Below are 19,166 nucleotides of genomic sequence, written 5' to 3'. Positions count from 1 at the left end.
AGAAAAATTATTAGTACTTAAAACCATTAAAGTTACTTTATATCTTAAAAGGCTTTCTGAACTTCAAGTAGACTATTTCTTATTTTGGATGCGCCTCCACTTGGATGTATGGTTCACATGATGTCATATATTTATAGTTTAAACAAAGTATTATGCTCATACTTTAAAACCTTTTCATTTCCTCTTTTTCATAACCTTTTAACTTCCCTTAGAAATTCATTCATTGCATTGCTTAAACCTAATTCAATGCGTAATATATATGAAAAACCATATTGTATCTACCTGCGATTGTTCACACATAAAGAAATCATTCATTGCCTTAATTGCATTGCATGATGGGAATTTTAATGCACAATAATGATGGAATTTATGTTTTTTAATTTAGGTTTATGCGTTGTTTTAAAACATTGACTAAATACGGTTGAAATCTTGACTAAACATTGCCTTAGTAGTAACGTTATTCTTGAAAATACAATAAGGGTGGTGCAGTGGTAATATTTTATTTTAGTCTGTGAATCAAAATTACAGATAAGTATAATATGAGCAATAGGGCTGACAATTTTTGACACGACACGATAATACGACACGAATCGGCACGAAATTAATGGGTTTGGGTCAGAGCTTATCGTGTCCGTGTTATCCGTTAGCACATAATATTTTAATATTATTATTCTTATTATTTTCATTTTTCAATACTTATTTTCGTGTCATTAATGGGTTCGTGTCGTGTTGACCCGAAACGGTTCGTGTCGTTAATGGGTTCGTGTCGTGTTTGTGTCTCGAGGGTAGCGGGTCGTGTTCGTGTTCGTGTTTGAGGTTTTCTTATCGGGTCGTGTTTGTGTTTGTTGTTATCGTGTTCGTGTCGTTATCGTGTCGACACGATAACGACCCGACACGCACGATTTGCCACCCCTAATGAGCAGTTAATAAATTTATCAATATAGGAATGGATATTGTTGAAATCTTACTTTTTATTTATAGATATAGAAAAGAATAAATCTATTATAAGATACCAAAGTGGATTAATACGTGGTGTGTCCAACGAATGAATCTTTGACAAATGGGAGTAGAAAAGGGCCCACTTCCACTAGACATGCACACTTGTAAAGTTATTTTTAGAAAATATACATTAGACTATTTTCATTAAAAACTACTTAATCTTTAAATATGAAAAATAATACGTCTTAAGTATAATATACTATGTACATACTTTTAAATAAAAATTATATTTTCGTATTAAGCTACTGACTACATGTATAATTGTTTATATGCGTTAAAATTAAAGAAGATGGAAAAATAAAATTATTGTCAAGCTTTTTTATTTGTGCTGATTTTTTAATTATATATGTACTTATTCCCATAAATTTTAAAAATAATAGTATCAATTATTTTATTATATGATTATTTGTGTAGAGTTTTCAATTATGTAATCATCACCATAAAATTTTAAACAATACTAACAAAGTTTATGGTTATAATTTTTATTGCGGCAAAAAAAAAGATAAGTATTATTATTAGTAATTTAAGTATGCAATATATTATATGCAGGAGTCGACTAATATTTTATGGATATAATTTTTTTTCTTATGTACTTATGTATATAAATTATATAATTGAAAATTCTACAAAAATAAAAAGTATAGCCATTATTTCATTTTTCTATATTCTTTTTCACAAGCATGTAAACGATTATATACATACTTAGTAACTTGACATGAAAATAAAATTGTATTATGCCTATATTTAATTTTAGTATGGACATATATTATTATTTAAGAGGCAAAATAAAATCATGGTAATATCAATTTAATTATCATGTAATTTTCCATATAATTAGTCTACTGAATATCTTCCAAAAATAATTGCATTAAAATTCAAGTCTAGTTGGATGTGGTTCTCCATTTGTCAAATATTCATTAGTTGGACACACCACATATTAATCCATTTTGATATGGATGGATCACTGAATATTTTCTCATATTATAAGCTGAAATCAAACCTATTATAGGATCAATTGCAGATTTGGAATACTAATTGTTCGCGATTGGTTTTTCATTTGTAACGCATATATAATAGTGTCGATATCCATTTATTTTCTTCTTTATATACTTCTCATTAGTTCTCTATTTCGTTGTTGTGATAATCTAGAGAAAGATGATGTCGTGCTGCTTCTGTAACGCGAATACTTACGATTACGGCTACGGTTACGGGCAACTGACAATCTGCTTAGCCTGCTTCGAAGGGGGGAAAAGCATAATCTTGTTGACCAACAAGCCTAAAAAAATTAAAACTATCAACAATGATTCTTTTTCTCCATCAAGTTCCAATAAGGTACCATTTTGATTTTGAAAGTAGTACTATAAATTTTATAGTGATTTAAACAATTATATGATGTGTGTGTAATAGGGATTTGTGAAGGCCTTGAAGTGGATGAAGTTGCAAGAAGAGAAGATAAAGTTGGAAGATGAGAAGATGACTTATTTAAGTGGCTTTGCTACCGCTTTGAAGGATCAAATCCACACTGATATTCAAGTCATGTCCGGTGACAACAAGCCCCCGATACCCGCTCATAGAGGAATATTGGTATGTACAAATAAATTCATGGTTCTGATCTTGAACTGACAACGGTCGATTTTGGCTGATTTTTCCCTTGTTTGCAACGAATATGTCGATTTTTATAGATTTTGCTAAATTCTTGCTTCGAGGGATTATAGAATTTGGAATTTATAAGTTAGATGACTTTTAGAAATTAAATTCGTATGCTTTTATGTGAACCTTTTATTTTAGAAAGTTTTAGTTTTTTATTTTATTTTCTCTCCTTTTTTTATTCTTTTCCCTTGCAAAATAAAAGAAAATTCTTGTATTTTGTGAAAAAAATAGAATGAAAAAACTGAAATATAATAAAAAGCAAAAATCCTCTAAAATGAAAAATTGGCATGTCATCTCATATTTTAAAAGGTGTGCCTATTTAATCTAGAAACTGAAAGGCTATCGAATTTAGTCCTATATTCTGACAACTATAGCAGTTTTCAGTTAAGCCTGTTGGTATGTAACAAATCTAATGTATTTGGCTTGACATATAAATTCACGGTTTCGATTTTGAATCAATGGAATTGGAATTGGATGCCGAATCTGATTTAGCCGGTTAAATAATGCATCACTAGTGCATTACGTCTGACTATATGTTATAATCTATAAATCCACAGGCAACAAGATCGACAATATTTCGTAACATGTTGGATTCAGACCAATGCAAAGCTCCGGCAAATCAAACGATAACGCTATCGGAGCTGAATCACGAGGAACTAGAAGCCCTACTCGAGTTCTTGTACAGTGGAAGCCTTCCAAAAGAGAAGATGGAGAAACTTGTTTGCCCGTTGGCTTTAGCTGCAGACAAATACGAGATCCCTTTCCTGCAAAAGTTTTGCCATCAAGTGATGCTTGGATCACTGAAGTCATCCAACGCACTTGATATCTTGGAAATATCCGACACTTGCAACAACAAAAACCTCAAAGAAACAGCCCTAAGCTTCATTGTAAGAAACATGGAAGAAATAGTTTTCTCCCCTGGCTTTGATGACTTCGCGCTCAAGAATCATCATCTACATACACAGATCACAAGGGCATCCCTCACGAATAAAAAAAGAAAGATTGGTGCTTAGTTTGATTCTATAGATTTTTCCTTCCTTTTCTTTTGCATTATTTTTTCCTCTCTTAGTTGAAGACAGTCCACCAAGGCGTACGCAAGAGCCAACGTAATCCTCGTCTCTAGGGATATTTGTGTGAAGAATTTTATAATCAACTTGATGAATTAATTTCGAGATACACTTTACTATGCTTTCATATTATTCCTTTTTTCAGATATTAAATGTCACATATTAGTCATTTAATATGCCCATCATTTACTTGTACTATTTTTTAATAATGATGTAAAAAAAGTAGACTTTTGTTTATGGACAATGAAGTGTAAAGGATTAACTTTTATCATAACTATTTTTCCTTAACATTATAAATGTACTGATTGATACAAAAATAGAAAAGCATATCTACCTCACATATTCATGCATCTCTTATGTTTTTCGAATAAAAATAAAAGTGGAGCTGGCCTTCATTAACCTTAGCGGGCTGACCCGATTAGCCCGCTAATATTAGAGTATATAACCCGATTAGCTCGCTGGGCTAACCCGAAACCTCAACGGTTACGAGGACTCGGATCCTCTGCTGTGCCTCAAGGCACAACATGAGATGCTGTGCTCCAAACGCAGAGGTTTCTATATGAAACGCAGATGTTTGGTTTCAATGCACTTTCTCATTCTTTTCAATATTTTAAACATTAAATGCACCTATCCTTTTTACTGTAGTTCTATGTTTTTGAAAAATACTAGTAGTACATATAAGTATTCATTATTTCACCATTCATATTCTGTTATCCAACCTTTTATATCCACATTCTTAGCTGATCATTTTATATTATGATGATTTCAGCTTTTAGCTGATTATTATTATTTATTTTGTTTTATTTTGTTTTAGCCGATTATTATTTTACTTAACGAATGATAATTATAATTAGGGAATTAAATAGATACTCCCTCCGTCTCATGTTACTCGTACTTTTTATTTTAGGCCGTAAATTTGAGATTGATTTTTTAGTATAATTAAATTAAAATTTTAAGTGTAATGAGACATAACTTAATAAAGGGGCTCTTAACTTAATCTAATACTCTCTCCGTCCAATGTTACTTGCACTCTTCCATTTCGGCTCGTCACAAACTACTTACAATATTTATAGTTTAAGTTAGAATTAAAGTTTTTAATTAATATGTTAGATTAAGTTAAGAGCCCCTTTATTATGTGATGTCTCATTACACTTAAAATTCTAATTTAATTAGACTAAAAATTCAATCCCAAATTTGCGGCCTAAAATTAAAAGTGCGAGTAACATGGGACGAAGGGAGTATATTAATTAAATACATTAATTCTAACTTAAACTAGAAAAATATAAGTAGTTCGAGACGGGCTGAAATGTAATAGTGCAAGTAACATGAGACGGAGTGAGTATTAAATAATCAAACACACAGTAATAATATTACAATATTTAGAAATAAAATTAAAATAATTCAGTGATAATTTAAAATAGATATTAAATAATAAAATAAAATATAAATCTAATGTGACGAAAATACTTGCATTATAAAAAACTGAATTTTATAAAGGTTTTAAAGCATCCGCAGCGGTGACGTCCCTCCGTCCGTCCGTCCGTCCGTGCCGCTGAGCACGAGCTCGTCCGTCCGCTGCTGCGAGCTGTCCGTCCGTGTCAGCGGCACGGCGCTGCTCTTAGCTAAGAGCATGTACGTGCCGCTGAGCAGCCCTACGTGGCGTATTCTTATTAGTCAACGGCTAAATTCGATTTTTTATTTTTATTCTTTTTAAAATTTAAAATTTATTTAAAAAAATATTTTTCCACTTCCCAAAAAATTATATCCGTTTTCTACCCACTTTTAATTTATTTTTCAATTTTTTTTCCCCCAAAATTCACATTTTCATCTATAAATACCCCCACTTCAACACAAAAAATTCCCATAACACTTTAATTATAGGAATTTTTAATTTGTAGGATTTTAATTATGTATTTTTTTATTTTCTAGAATTTTAATTGTGTATTTTCATTTTTTAGGATTTTAATTATGTAATTTTTATTTTTTAGGACTTTAATTATGTAATTTTTATTTTTTAATATATTTTTTATAATGTAAAAATGTTTTTAGTAATTGAAATATTTGAATTGAATAATAGAATAGTGGGACCCTTGAGCTTGTCCTTAGCTAAGAGCACGGATGTGGGTGTTGTGCTCTTAGCTAAGGACAAGGAGTAAAAGTGGGTCCGGGCCCACCTCCGTGCTCTTAGCTAAGAGCACGGATGGGGATGCTCTAGGTATGTCAAAGAATATAAAATGAAAGGCTAAAATTAGACAACAATGTATGCGCATTTAATGTTTAAACTATTGAAAAGAATGAAAAAGTGCATTGAAACCAAACATTTGCGTTTCATATAGAAACCTCTGCGTTTTGAGCACAGCATCTCATGCCGTGCCTTGAGGCACAGCAGAGGATCCGAGTCCACGGTTACGATTGTAAATTTTGAACCCAATAAAATTGCAGCTCGATTAGCCCACGTTTGCTGGCAACTGAGTAGAGTTGGCCCAAAATTTGTTGGATGACCCGATTGATATTCCTAACTAGCAGGTTTAAGGGCTAAGTTGGGCCCTTCGAATTTCGGTTTAGGTTCCTTAAATTATCAAGGCCAATGGGCTTATTCCTATTGTATGTTCTAATTAATTAATTAATTCATAGTTAGTGACAGAGCCAAAGTTAGACAGGCCACCGGTCAAGCGGGGACTTGGCCGGTGTTGGAGCCACTACACCATGTTCGCCACCATACGGTCCCGTTTGAGTTATGTTTCCGGCCTCTTTATGAGAGTGAAAATGAGGTGTTGTTGAAGAAGACCTACTACAGTATGGGCCAGTAATTGTTTTGTTGTTGGGCTATTTCAATTGATTGGACCTATTATACGAGTGAATTACATTTTTAGGCTCTATACTTTCAGCGACAAACATTTGCGGTCCCTATACTTGCAAAATATCATTTGCGGTCTCCATACTATACCAATTACTCGTTTCAGGTGCTTTTTCACTTTTTGACCAAATTTTAGGACAAAAACACTCCCAAAAGTCTAAAGGACATTTTTGTACACTCACCTCCAAAAATAGATACTTATTTTGATATTTATGTTAATTTAGATACTTTAACCGTGATTTATATTTTATTCAAATATTTTTTGTTTGGATTGGTTATAGTATAAAATATATGCATAGTTTTAATCTTGGATTTTAACTTAATAAATTCGATTTATTATAAAGCACATATTATATTTCCTCAAACTAAGATGAATCAATTAAAATGAAATTTATAAAAAAAATGATTCACATTTTAAAAATATTTAGAAATCTTTAAAATATTGTGGCTTTTAAGCACAACTAATTTAATAATATATTAATATTTCAAAAGTATAGAGTAATAGCAATTAAAAATAACATTATATTGGTGTTGTTTTTTTATTGCCAACTAGGTTGCTTCTTCCTGAAGCTCAAAATCATTTTAATTTATGTCAGTTACACTCACATATTCAGCCATTCTCATTCATTCAACAATGACCATTTATTCTCCTGCAGAATTTCTACAAGAGCTAAACATAATTTGTATAATTTGAAAAAAAATTGAAGAAGAAAAACTGGAAAAAATAAAATAAAATTGGGTAGGCACTTAAGCCACACCCTTCTTTTTGCTAGTTCTGCTCATAACCAATCCAAACAAAAATTATTCGAATAAAACACAAATCATAGTTAAAGTACCCAAACTAACATAAATATCAAAATAAATACCTACTTTTAGAGGTGTACAAAAATGCCATATAAGTTTTTGGGGGCGTTTTTGTCCAAAAATATGATCAAAAAGTGAAAAAAACACCTGAAATGAGCAAGTGGTATAGTATGGAGACTGTAAATCATATTTTGTAAGTGTAGAGACGGCAAATGTTCGTCGTTGAAAGTATAGAGCCTAAAAATTTAATTCACTCCTATTATACTTATATTTCAGGTTTTATAAGAAATTATGAAAACCCTTTTAACTCTGGCCTCGAAAAGACCAAAATCATTGATTGAATTGATGAAAAGCCATTGTGTCTACCTACGATTGTGTCCATGCACACATAAAGAAATCATTCATGCCTTAGTTGCATTGCTTGATGAGAATTTTAATGCACAATAATGATGGGGATTATGTTTTTAATTTTATGAAATGTATGGTAACGTAAGATTAATATATATGAACCCGTTGGTTATAAATTTATTAATAAAAAACAATTTTAATTAAATTATTAGAATTTTTCTCCTAAAACAATTTTTTAAAAAAAATATCATAGATAGATAGATTATGAAAACCCTTCAGTTTTAAGCCCAAATTCTCCCAACCCACGTCTTTGTATCTTCTATGCAGTAGTAATGTTTTATTTTAGTTTCTAAATCAAAATTACAGATAAGTTTGACTATAGGTATGCATCAATATATTTTTAATATAAAGTGATGATGTTGAATTGTCAACTTACTTTCATTTTAAGATATGGTGTATAGTAAAAAACTTATTATCATATTATTATTAATAGGTTTGTAAATTTCATAATCCAACTATATATAATTCATTAATTTATACTGCTAGCTCTATTAAGTTAGTTTAGAGCATGATCTTTCATAATCGTATCTATAAAAAAGAATAATTCCAATCTATTATAGGATCGACTGCAGATTTGGATCCCTAATTGTTCTCGGTTTGTTATTACCTTTGCAACGCATAATTCATTTTGTTATTTATATGCTTCTCATTAGTACTCTTGTTTTCGTCGTTGTGAAGAGAGAAATGACGTGCTGCTTATGCGCACCGAATATTTATAACAATTATAACCGTTACGGGGTATGGATAATCTGCCCAGCCTGCTACGAAGGGGCGAAAGGCACAATCATGTTGGCCAACAATAATGATTCTTTTTCTCCAACAATTTCCAATTACCTGGTACCATTTTGATTTTGAAAGTAGTACTCTAAATTTATATTGATTTAAACAATTATATGATGTGTGCAATAGGGATTTACAAAGGCCTTGAAGTGGATGCAGTTGCAAGAACACAAGATGAAGTTTCAAGATGAGAAGATGAAGTTTTACGATGAGAAGATGAATTATTTAAGTGGCTTTGCCACAGCTTTGAGGGATCAAATCCACACTGATATTCAAGTTATGGCCGGTGACAACGAGCCCCCAATACCCGCTCATAGAGGACTATTGGTATGTACTAATAAATTCACGGTTCCGATCTTGAACTGATAATCCACGATTTTGGTTTTAACATGTCAATTTTTGCCTAAATTCTCCTATAAAATTGGTTCGTTATTTTTGAGAAATTTTAGAATTTGGGATTAAATTAGTTGATGAATTAAGTTTGTATGCCTTTCTATGAGGGGATTTTTGCCTTTTTTTTTTAATTTAATTTTATTTTTTATCTTTTTCTTATTCTTTTTCGTCACAATATACAATAAAATCTCTTATTGTTTAGTTTGGTCCATTCTTGTATTTTGTGAGGAAAAAGAAGGAAAAAACGAAATAATAAAAAATATATTAAAAAATCCTATAAAATAAAAGGTTTGCATGCTCTGAAACCATATTTTGAAGGGCGGACGAATTTAATCTCATATTCTAAACTATAGCCATTTTCAGTTAAGCATGTTGGTATGTAACAAATCTAATTTGGCTTGATAAATAAATTCACGGTTCCGATTTCGAATCAGTGGAATTGGAATTGGACCGGTAGAACTGGTATGTCGATTCTAATTCAGCCGGTTAAATAATGCATCACTAGTGCATTACATCTGACTATATGTTATACTATATATATCCACAGGCAATGAGATCGACAATATTTCGTAACATGTTGGATTCAGACGAATGCAAAGCTCCAGCGAATCAAACGATAACGCTACCGGAGCTGAATCACGAGGAACTAGAAGCCCTACTCGAGTTCTTGTACAGTGGAAGCGTTCCAAAAGAGAAGATGGAGAAACTTGTTTGCTCGTTGGCTTTAGCTGCAGACAAATACGAGATCCCTTTCCTGCAAAAGTTTTGCGATCAAGTGATGCTTGGATCACTGAAGTCATCCAACGCACTTGATATCTTGGAAATATCCGACACTTGCAACAACAAAAATCTCAAAGAAAGAGCCCTATGCTTCATTGTAAGTAACTTGGAAGAAATAGTTTTCTCCCCCGGCTTTGATGACTTTGCGCTCAAGAATCCTCATCTAAATACAGAGATCACAAGAGCATCCATCACGAATAATAAAAAAAGAAAGATTGGTGCTTAGTTTGATTCACATTGGGGTAATCTTGTAGTTCATACTGGGTTGAGAGGATGGGCTGTTTGGTCAATCCATGGATTTTCCTTCCTTTTATTTTGCGCATATCCTTCCTTTTCTTTTTGTCTCATTTTGATCATCTACTCTAGGGATACTTTTGTTAGAAGTGCATAATGTCTATAGGCACATTCATTGATTTTATCACCAACTTGATGATTAGTTTAAAAATTCAAGGCTTTCATATTACTCCCTCTTTTACCAGTGTGTGCTATGCACGAAAATTATACTCACAAATTATGTATGAGATTAATTTAAGAAATGTTAGAATTATAATAAAAATAAAAATAAATTATCTATCCATCTATACATACATATATAAAAGGCGAGTTTTGGCCATCATTTTGAATTTTCATAAATTTTGAGCAAAATTTCTAATATTTACTCCCTCCGTCCCCGATTAGGAGTCACAAATGTGGGTGAATTGAGTTAGTGGAATGTGGAACCTACTTATTATTTATGGTAAAAATGAAGTGTAACTCTTAATTGGGGACGGACCGAAATGAAAAAGTGTGACTCTTAATCGGGGACGGAAAAAGTATAATTTTTGGGCAATATATTTAATATTTGAAACTTAGTTTATATCAAATAGTAAATGACATCAATTTTAGTGAAAAAAAACTACCGCATCAATTTTTCTTTTATACATATAAATGTAATCATGAGACCATTAATATTAAATTTATTAGTAGTATATAATTATCAATAATTTTGATGCTATTTATTATAGAAATTGAATACTTTGACTCTCAAATTATTGTTGATTTAATTTTTTATACGTTTTTCAACTTTACATTACAATTTGGGGTTGAATATTTTAATTATCAAATTATTATTGACTTTCTATGTGTGTTTTTTCACGTTACGGATATTGGGGGAATGATTTATGTGTGTTTATAAAGCATTAACCCCACCAATTAATTTTCTCATATTTAAGGTGCCAATTATGGGTTTTGGATTTGGGAAGTTAAAAAGGTTTATTTTTTCTTATAAAATGAAAAGTTTTGCAAGAGGCTTCAATTTTTTCAGTATAAATATATGACATTTTGTAGTCTACAATCCACGTATTCCTACCTTTTTTCCACTATATATTCTTCGCTACTGCAGAAATCCAATCCGATTTTAGGTAATGTTCTAATTCTACATCAATATTGTTTTAAAATGAGATTAATTTTCTACATGGTGTTTTTTGTTTCATTTTTGTATAATAATCTTTGCTTTGAACTCACAATTCATTCTCTAAATTATTTTGTAATTGGGGAATTGTTTTTTTCTGTGATCTATTTATATGATTTTTTGCTATCCTAAATTCACAAATCAAAATATCACCTCTAATTTTCCTTACTATTTATTATTTATTTTTTATAATTATGTTAATGTATTTTGCGTTGTTGGTTATTTTAATCCTTTTTTCAATTTTGATATCTGATCAATTGCTAACTAATTAGCAATCCAAAACTAAGGTCAATTTTTAACCATTAGATTAGTAGATCTAACGATTGATATAATGTCAAATGCATTATACTTTAAATTTAAATAATTATTAAATAAAATAAAGGGTATTAATGTCAATTCCCTTTTATTAAAATTTTCTTAAAACTTTAAATTTACGTAACTCTCTCAATTTAAATTATTTTTTCACAAAAAATATATCAAATTAAAGGTAATTTTATAAGGATTCTAACGAGATCTCAATTGCATATGTTCAGACGATGTTCGGATGATGAAATTTGGTGATTTGTATTTCAGTTTTTGTGTATGTTGATGATTTGACGAAATCTCAATACAATGTATCTCAGTATAATGAATGTAAAATCTCAATAATGCATGTGAAAATCTCAATAAAACAGGGTTGATATTTTTGTGTACTTGTGTCGAAATACTCATGTCATTGCGTTGATATTTGTAATACATATTAATATTAAAAAAAACACGAAAATTATGAAACGATGATGAAATTTGATGATTTTTATTTCAGTTTTCGTATATGTTGATGATTTGACGAAATCTCAATATAATGCATATAAAATCTCAATATAATGCATGTAAAATCTCAATATAATGCATGTGAAATTTCAATAAAACTGGGTTGATATTTTCGTGTACTTGTGTTGAAATACTCATGTCATTGTGTTGATATATAATACACTATGCTAATATAAAAAAAATATGAAAATTATGATATGATAACAAAATGACGATCTTGCCCTTTTGTTGATATTTGGTTTACTATTTATTGAGATTCGTAAAATTTAATCTCATCCACTCATTTTAAAATCTAAGGGTGAAAATTTGGTCTTAATTTTGGATTATGATGCTATAAGCAACAGTAAATGACCCTATATTTATATACTATTATTTTTATTATAGTCAATGGTTCTTTCCTTCCACGCAATTACAATGATTTGAAATTTTGAATTATTTTTAAATTTTACACGCTTTTCTATTTCAGGAACAAAAATAATAACTTCAACCCCAGTCCATTGGAAAAGAAAGAAAGAGCGAACATCATATCCAAAGAAAGCAAGACGAATGATTCACTGAGTTGCCCTTTTATTTATGATAGATTCATTTTTTTAAGATAATATGATAGATTTTTTTCATTTATGTACTAATAATGTTTGCTTTCACTCTCAATTCATTCTCTCGATTATTTTGTGATTGGGGTTTTTTTTTGTTTCAATAATCTATTAACAATATTTATTTTCTCTACACATATATTTATTTTGTTTTTGCGTGTAGTTATTACTTTATTTTTATAATTTTTATTAATTTTAAGTAAATTAAAATCTGTGCATCGCACATATATTTAATAGTATATTTAAATTGTTTTGTGATTTTTAACCTTTTGATAATAGAGTTATATTTGACTTTAAGTAATTAATTCAAGAGTGAACTATATCAAAAGTCTCTGACCTTTCCAGTCGTGATACAGTAGATCCCTCAGAAAAAAAAAATATCTCCGAATGTCTCTAACCTTAAATATAATCATGTATCTTGTTTTTGTAGCTAATTTCCGGATCAAAATACCCAAATGCCAAGGCATTTCAGTCAAAGTACCCGCAACCTGCAGACCTACTCCGCACCCACCTACACTGATTTGCAGACTTTACTCATACTTTTGTCAAATCATATTTGATATTTCTACGTGCTTATATTTACCTTGCTATATTTTTAAGGGTTTTTTCTTCGATTCATTTCTCTTCTTCATAGATTAGATTAGAAGTAATTAAAAGATATTTAGTCTATTCAACAAAATATGAACAGGAATAAAGGCGCGCATGTATGAATATGATGAATCTCCAAACTGCAGTGGCGGACATGTTAAGAGGCGGGGAAGGGCTTAAGCCCCTCCCAAGAGTTCCATTTTCTTGATTTTTCTACTTTCAAATTTTTTGAAAATTCTGAAAATCATTTTCAGCCTTCACTAAAATATTGTTTCAGACGCCTAAATGATGAGATGTTGAAAGGTAAGGAGGGGCTGAATGAAAGTAAAGTATCGAAAATTACAGAGTTGAAAAATGTAACAACAATGGCTGCCGTGTAGCTAATGAAGAAGAAGACGTATTATTATTACTTCTATTACTAGTAAATTACCTTGTAAAAACATTTTATTAAATAAAGTGCTGCTTTAAAGGTTGTAAACGAAATTTAAAAATGAATATCAACCAATAGAAAATCTAATTATAGGGTTTCACGACAAAAACCATCATTTACAAAATATAATTTTAATTTTCTTTCCACGTAATTTATGTAAATTCAATAATTTAAAAGTATTGGACTAGTTTTATACTATAATAACATGTTTATGTATATTAAAGTCGTGTTTTCAATTTTTCATATGACATTGACTAATCTAAATTAAAAATTGATAACTCACCAGGTGTGAACAAAAATAATAATTATGTCACAATTATTCAGGAACAGGAACGGTAGATGTTGTGCAACATGCAGGCTGCCATTTTCAGCATTCTTACTGAGATGACCATAATGCCCTTTTAGGGCTTAAGGGCATTTTAGTCAGAAAAAATAAGATGCGTGATTATATTTGCGCCCGAGCCCGAGCCCGAGCCATAATTTTTTTTGTTTTGTTTTAATTATTTAACCCTAATTTAAACCACTATAAATACTCCATTTTCTTCACTTTTCACACACTAAACCTTTCACTTTCTCTTCTATATTCTCTCAATATCCACACTTCCAACAATGGATCCGAGTCAATACCCGAGCCCGAATAATGTCGACGACGATATACCCGAGTCACTAGTTTGGTTTTTTCTTTTTTTTAGTATTTTAGTTTTAATGTATTTTTTTTTTAATCTAAGTATGATGTAGTTCCACTTTTCTATTAAGTAATGTAGTTTTTTTTTTGTGCATTTGTGGTGTTTGAAATAATATATTTTGATAATTTATAGTAATTAAAAACAAATTAAAAAAACAATGATTTAAAATTGAAATGAAAAGTGGATAAGAGATAGGGCATGCACTAGGGCTCCACCATTGCAGAAAGATAGGGCATGCTGACGTGGCAACCACTAGGGCTCTCACTAGGGCTTCCACTAGGGCATCCACAATGGATGCCCTAAAAGGCGAATTTTGGCCTCAATTTGAATATTTATAAGTTTTGAGTACAAATTTGAATATTTTATATACAAGTTTTGGGTTTCATAACAATTTTTTTCTCCATTTTATTACCTTTAAACGATGTAACCAAAAAAAAAAGGGAAGAGGTTGTGCACTTAATGTCTCTTTTTTTAATGATTATATTGGAAACGGTTCTCCATTAAATTACAACCGTTATGCACGTAATTCATATTCAAATCCATGATTACAAAAATCATGTAACTGCCAATTGTAGACCTTAATATATGGGGTGAGGAAATTATTAAATCACCATCATTATGCATTTAATATAAATCCATGACTAAAAAATATTGAAGGTTATAAAAGGGGAAGTATCCATGGTATATTTCAAACCGATATTTTTTCCGCTATCGAACCAGTGACTTCGTCGTTGTGATAATCTAGAGAGAGAAATGTCGTGCTGCTTATGCGAACTGAGGCATTACGATGATTACGATTATTATGTCTGCTCATCCTGCTATGAAGGAGCGAAAAGCATAATCTTGTTTACCAACTTGCCTAAAAAAAATAAATCCACCAACAACGATTCTTTTTCTCCATCAATTTCCAATAAGGTAGTACCATTTTGATTTTGAAAGTAGTAGTATAAATTTATAGTGATTTAAACAATTATATGATGTGTGTAATAGAGATTTGTAAAGGCCTTGAAGTGGATGAAGTTACAAGAAGAGAAGATAAAGTTGGAAGATGAGAAGATGACTTATTTAAGTGGCTTTGCTACCGCTTTGAAGGATCAAATCCACACTGATATTCAAGTCATGGCCGGTGACAACGAGCCCCCGATACCCGCTCATAGAGGATTATTCGTATGTACCCAACAAATAAATTCATTGTTCCGATCTTGAACTGAAAATCGACGATTTTGGTATCACCTCTAACTCGGTTTGGTTTTTTGCTAATTTTTCCATGTCAATTTTTGTCTAAATTCTCCTATAAAATTGGTATGCTATTTTTGAGAGATTTTAGAACTTTCTACGAACTTTTTATTTTAAGGGATTTTTGCTATTTTTTAATCTTATTTTTTCTTCTTTTTTTTTATTCTTTCCCCTCCATAATATGAAATAAAATCTCTTCTCGTTAGTTTGGTCCATTATTATATTTTGTCGAAAAAGAATGAAAAAGTGCAAAAGTCCTCAACATAAAAGTTGTCATGCCCCACGACCATATTTTGTAAGGTGTGCAAATTTATCCAAACACTGAGACGATGTCGAATTTAATCTCATATTCTGATGAAAAGTCTAGCCGTTTTAGTTAAGCCTATTGGTATGTAACTTCACGGTTCCAATTTTGAATCGGTGGAATTTGAATTGGACCGGTAGAACCGGTATGCCGATTTTGATTAAGCCGGTTAAATAATGCATCACTAGTGCATTACATCTGACTATATGTTATATTATATACATCCACAGGCAATGAGATCGACAATATTTTGTAACATGTTGGATTCAGACGAATGCAAAGCTCCGGCGAATCAAACGATAACGCTACCGGAGCTGAATCACGAGGAACTAGAAGCCCTACTCGAGTTCTTGTACAGTGGAAGCGTTCCAAAAGAGAAGATGGAGAAACATGTTTGCTCGCTTGTTTTAGCTGCATACAAATACGAGATCCCTTTTCTGCAGAAGTTTTGCGAAAATGAGATGCTTGGATCATTGAATTTATCCAACGTTCTTAATATCTTGGAAATATCTGACACTTGCAACAACAAAAACCTCAAAGAAACAACCCTAAACTTCATTGTAAGAAACGTGGAAGAAATAGTTTTCTCCCCCGGCTTTGATGACTTTGCGCTCAAGAATCCTCATCTAAATACAGAGATCACAAGGGCATCCATCACGAATAATAAAAAAAGAAAGATTGGTGCTTAGTTTGATTCACATTGGGGTAATCTTGTAGTTCATACTGGTTGAGAGGATGGGCTGTTAGGTCAGTCCATGGATTTTCCTTCCTTTTATTTTGCGCAGATCCTTCCTTTTCTTTTTGTCTCATTTTGATCATCTTCTCTAGGGATACTTTTGTTAGGAGTGTAATGTCTATAGGCACGCACATTCATGGATTTAATCACAAACTTGATGATTAATTTCCAGATTCAAGGCTTTCATATTACTCCCTCTTTTACCAGTGTGTGCTATGCACGAAAATTATACTCACAAATTATGTATGAGATTAATTTAAGAAATGTTAGAATTATAATAAAAAGAAAAATAAATTATCTATCTATACATATAAAAGGCGAGTTTTGACCTCAATTTGAATATTTATAAGTTTTGAGTACAAATTTAAATATTTATATACTCCCTCCGTTCCATAGTAATGAAGGCGTTTCTTTTCGGCATGGGGATTAAGAAAAACTGTTTTAGGCGAGTTAAGTAAAGGATGAATAAAGTGGAAAATGAAAAAGGTGGAGAGATAGAGAAAAAAGTAAGAGAGAGTAAAGTATGTGAAAAATGTGTTGACTTTTACTAAATAAAGAAATCTCTCTATTACTATGGAACGTACCAAAATGACAAAATGACTTTATTGCTATAGAACGGAGGGAGTATAAGTTTTGGGGTTCATAACATTTTTTTTCTCCATTTTATTACCTTTAAACGATGTAACCGAAAAAAAAATGCAAGAGGTTGTGCACTTAATGGTCTCTTTTCTTAATGATTATATTGGAAACGGTTCTCCATTAAATAACAACCGTTATGCACCTAATTCAAATTCAAATCCATGATTACAAAAATCATGTAACTGCCTATTGTAGACCTTAATATATGGTGTGAGGTAATTATTAAATCACCTTCATTATGTATTTAATATAGATCCATGACTAAAAAATGTTAGAAGGTTATAAAAGGGGAAGTATCCATGGTATATTTCAAATCGATATTTTTTTCCGCTATCGAACCAGTGACTTTTTTTATTCATTGTTCCTATATAAAAAATGATGTAACCCGTACATTATTTTTTTAAGAAGCATCCATGAGATATCGGTCTTGCTATTTCTATGTAAATGTTGTATATACATATATGCAGGATCTATAGACGAGAGAATACTGTCGATTTTGCTAAACTTCTAGTATTTGGCATTGGAGGCTGTAGGATAGTCGGTAATAGATAATCCTTTTAATGTTTTCAGTTGAAATTGATTTTGTACAATGATGATGTGTAGAAATCAAAAGCGAAGAAGAGTGATGTTGGTGGTTTGATGTTTTGTATTTTTGGATCTCATTCGTCGTTGGTGAATTTTTCTGCCAATTAAGTATGATGACAATGGATTCTTCTTTAGGATTTATTTGGGGGCAAAATGGGTGGTTGATTATTTAATTTATTTGTATTAATACTAAATAAATGTATTGATTTAATCATTGTAGTGTGTTTTAGTAGATTTATAATTTATGGTACAAATTATATATGTGTACAATATCGGCTCTAAATTTGTTAATTTGTAATGACTCATTTTGTGTTTCTAAAATTAATTTTTTATTGATGTGTTGATGATTGGTCTATAGTTATTCTCTACATAATTATGTGTAGTTTGTATTATAAGTAGTAAATTGAGTTGTTTTTCCATATGATCTAAGTCGCAATATGATATGAAATTTTTGTCAAATAGTATTTTAGCTTTAGTCAATTTTATTTGCACAATTTTGGATTTATGTAACACACTTTATTAATTAAGTGTTAATAGTTTTGTGTTGCTTTGGTTGATTTCATGATTTATAATTTTTACTTATATAACTTACATTTAAAATTTTCAAAATAATTTAGTACAACGTATATACTCCTTATTTAATTACTATAAAACAAAATAAGACTATCCTGATTACAAAATTATATTTCAATAAATATATAATGGTGCAATTCTTATAATTTCGGTAATTTGGATTTGTGTTTATATAGATTTCCTAAGTGTATTTGTAGAGTATTTAGAATATAAGTAAAATTAATGTGTGTTTGCAAATATTTTTATTGTATTTATTGTTATGACCATATAATTTTTATAGTATGAAGTTTTATCAATGTATATCATATTATTGTTACATGGAGTATTTAATTAGTTTTATAAAATAAATTAAATATATGTTCAACGTACTGGTGTGATACTAGTTAGTATAAAACAACATGAATGTACATGTAAAAGTGAATTTATCATTATTGGGGCCGCGTCGGTGATCAAGAACCGGGGCTATTGCTGTGGGATAGAGCTCTGACCCGTGCAACAGTGGATTCTCTCGTTGAGAGGGGTGGAGCTCCACAATCATGAGTCTGTTTAAAAACTTTATTAATTTATTAATTTAAAAAAATTTGCTCTTTCAAGTCACGTTTGATATAACTGCAAAACTAATCATGTTGGATATCATATAAATATATAATAGCCAAATATAGTAATGTAGTACGTATCAACAAACTAATTTTCACTAATTAATAGTACTAACTTTTTAATTAAAATGGTGTATTAACAAATTAATAAATTTTTTCATTATAATGTCAGTTTTGTAGATATTTTCAAAACTCCACTTTT

At 30.7% G+C, this 19,166-nt stretch overlaps 3 protein-coding genes across 3 annotated transcripts; all 3 read left to right on the top strand.

The window, feature by feature from the left end:
- Positions 1–2,157: 2,157 nt before the first annotated feature.
- On the top strand, positions 2,158–3,779 carry LOC125216157 (BTB/POZ domain-containing protein At3g56230-like). The gene is made up of 3 exons (XM_048117797.1): positions 2,158–2,331; positions 2,407–2,583; positions 3,207–3,779. Exons 1-3 carry the CDS (start codon positions 2,158–2,160, stop codon positions 3,660–3,662), a joined length of 807 nt encoding a protein of 268 aa, XP_047973754.1. The 3' UTR covers positions 3,663–3,779.
- A 4,565-nt stretch (positions 3,780–8,344) lies between these two features.
- LOC125203668 (BTB/POZ domain-containing protein At1g01640-like) lies at positions 8,345–10,177 on the top strand. Its single transcript, XM_048102071.1, has 4 exons — positions 8,345–8,380; positions 8,464–8,622; positions 8,695–8,892; positions 9,506–10,177. The coding sequence occupies exons 2-4, from the start codon at positions 8,470–8,472 to the stop codon at positions 9,962–9,964; spliced, it is 810 nt and encodes a 269-aa protein (XP_047958028.1). The 5' UTR covers positions 8,345–8,380; positions 8,464–8,469; the 3' UTR covers positions 9,965–10,177.
- A 4,871-nt stretch (positions 10,178–15,048) lies between these two features.
- Positions 15,049–16,524, top strand: LOC125192473 (BTB/POZ domain-containing protein At3g56230-like). The gene is made up of 3 exons (XM_048090062.1): positions 15,049–15,210; positions 15,286–15,462; positions 16,066–16,524. Exons 1-3 carry the CDS (start codon positions 15,049–15,051, stop codon positions 16,522–16,524), a joined length of 798 nt encoding a protein of 265 aa, XP_047946019.1.
- The last annotated feature ends 2,642 nt before the right edge of the window (positions 16,525–19,166 follow it).

Source organism: Salvia hispanica, chromosome 1 (assembly GCF_023119035.1).
Source record: "Salvia hispanica cultivar TCC Black 2014 chromosome 1, UniMelb_Shisp_WGS_1.0, whole genome shotgun sequence".
NCBI classification, from domain to species: Eukaryota; Viridiplantae; Streptophyta; class Magnoliopsida; order Lamiales; family Lamiaceae; genus Salvia; species Salvia hispanica.
Note: the sequence above shows the minus strand (reverse complement) of the source record. Positions and strands in the feature narration are given on the sequence as shown.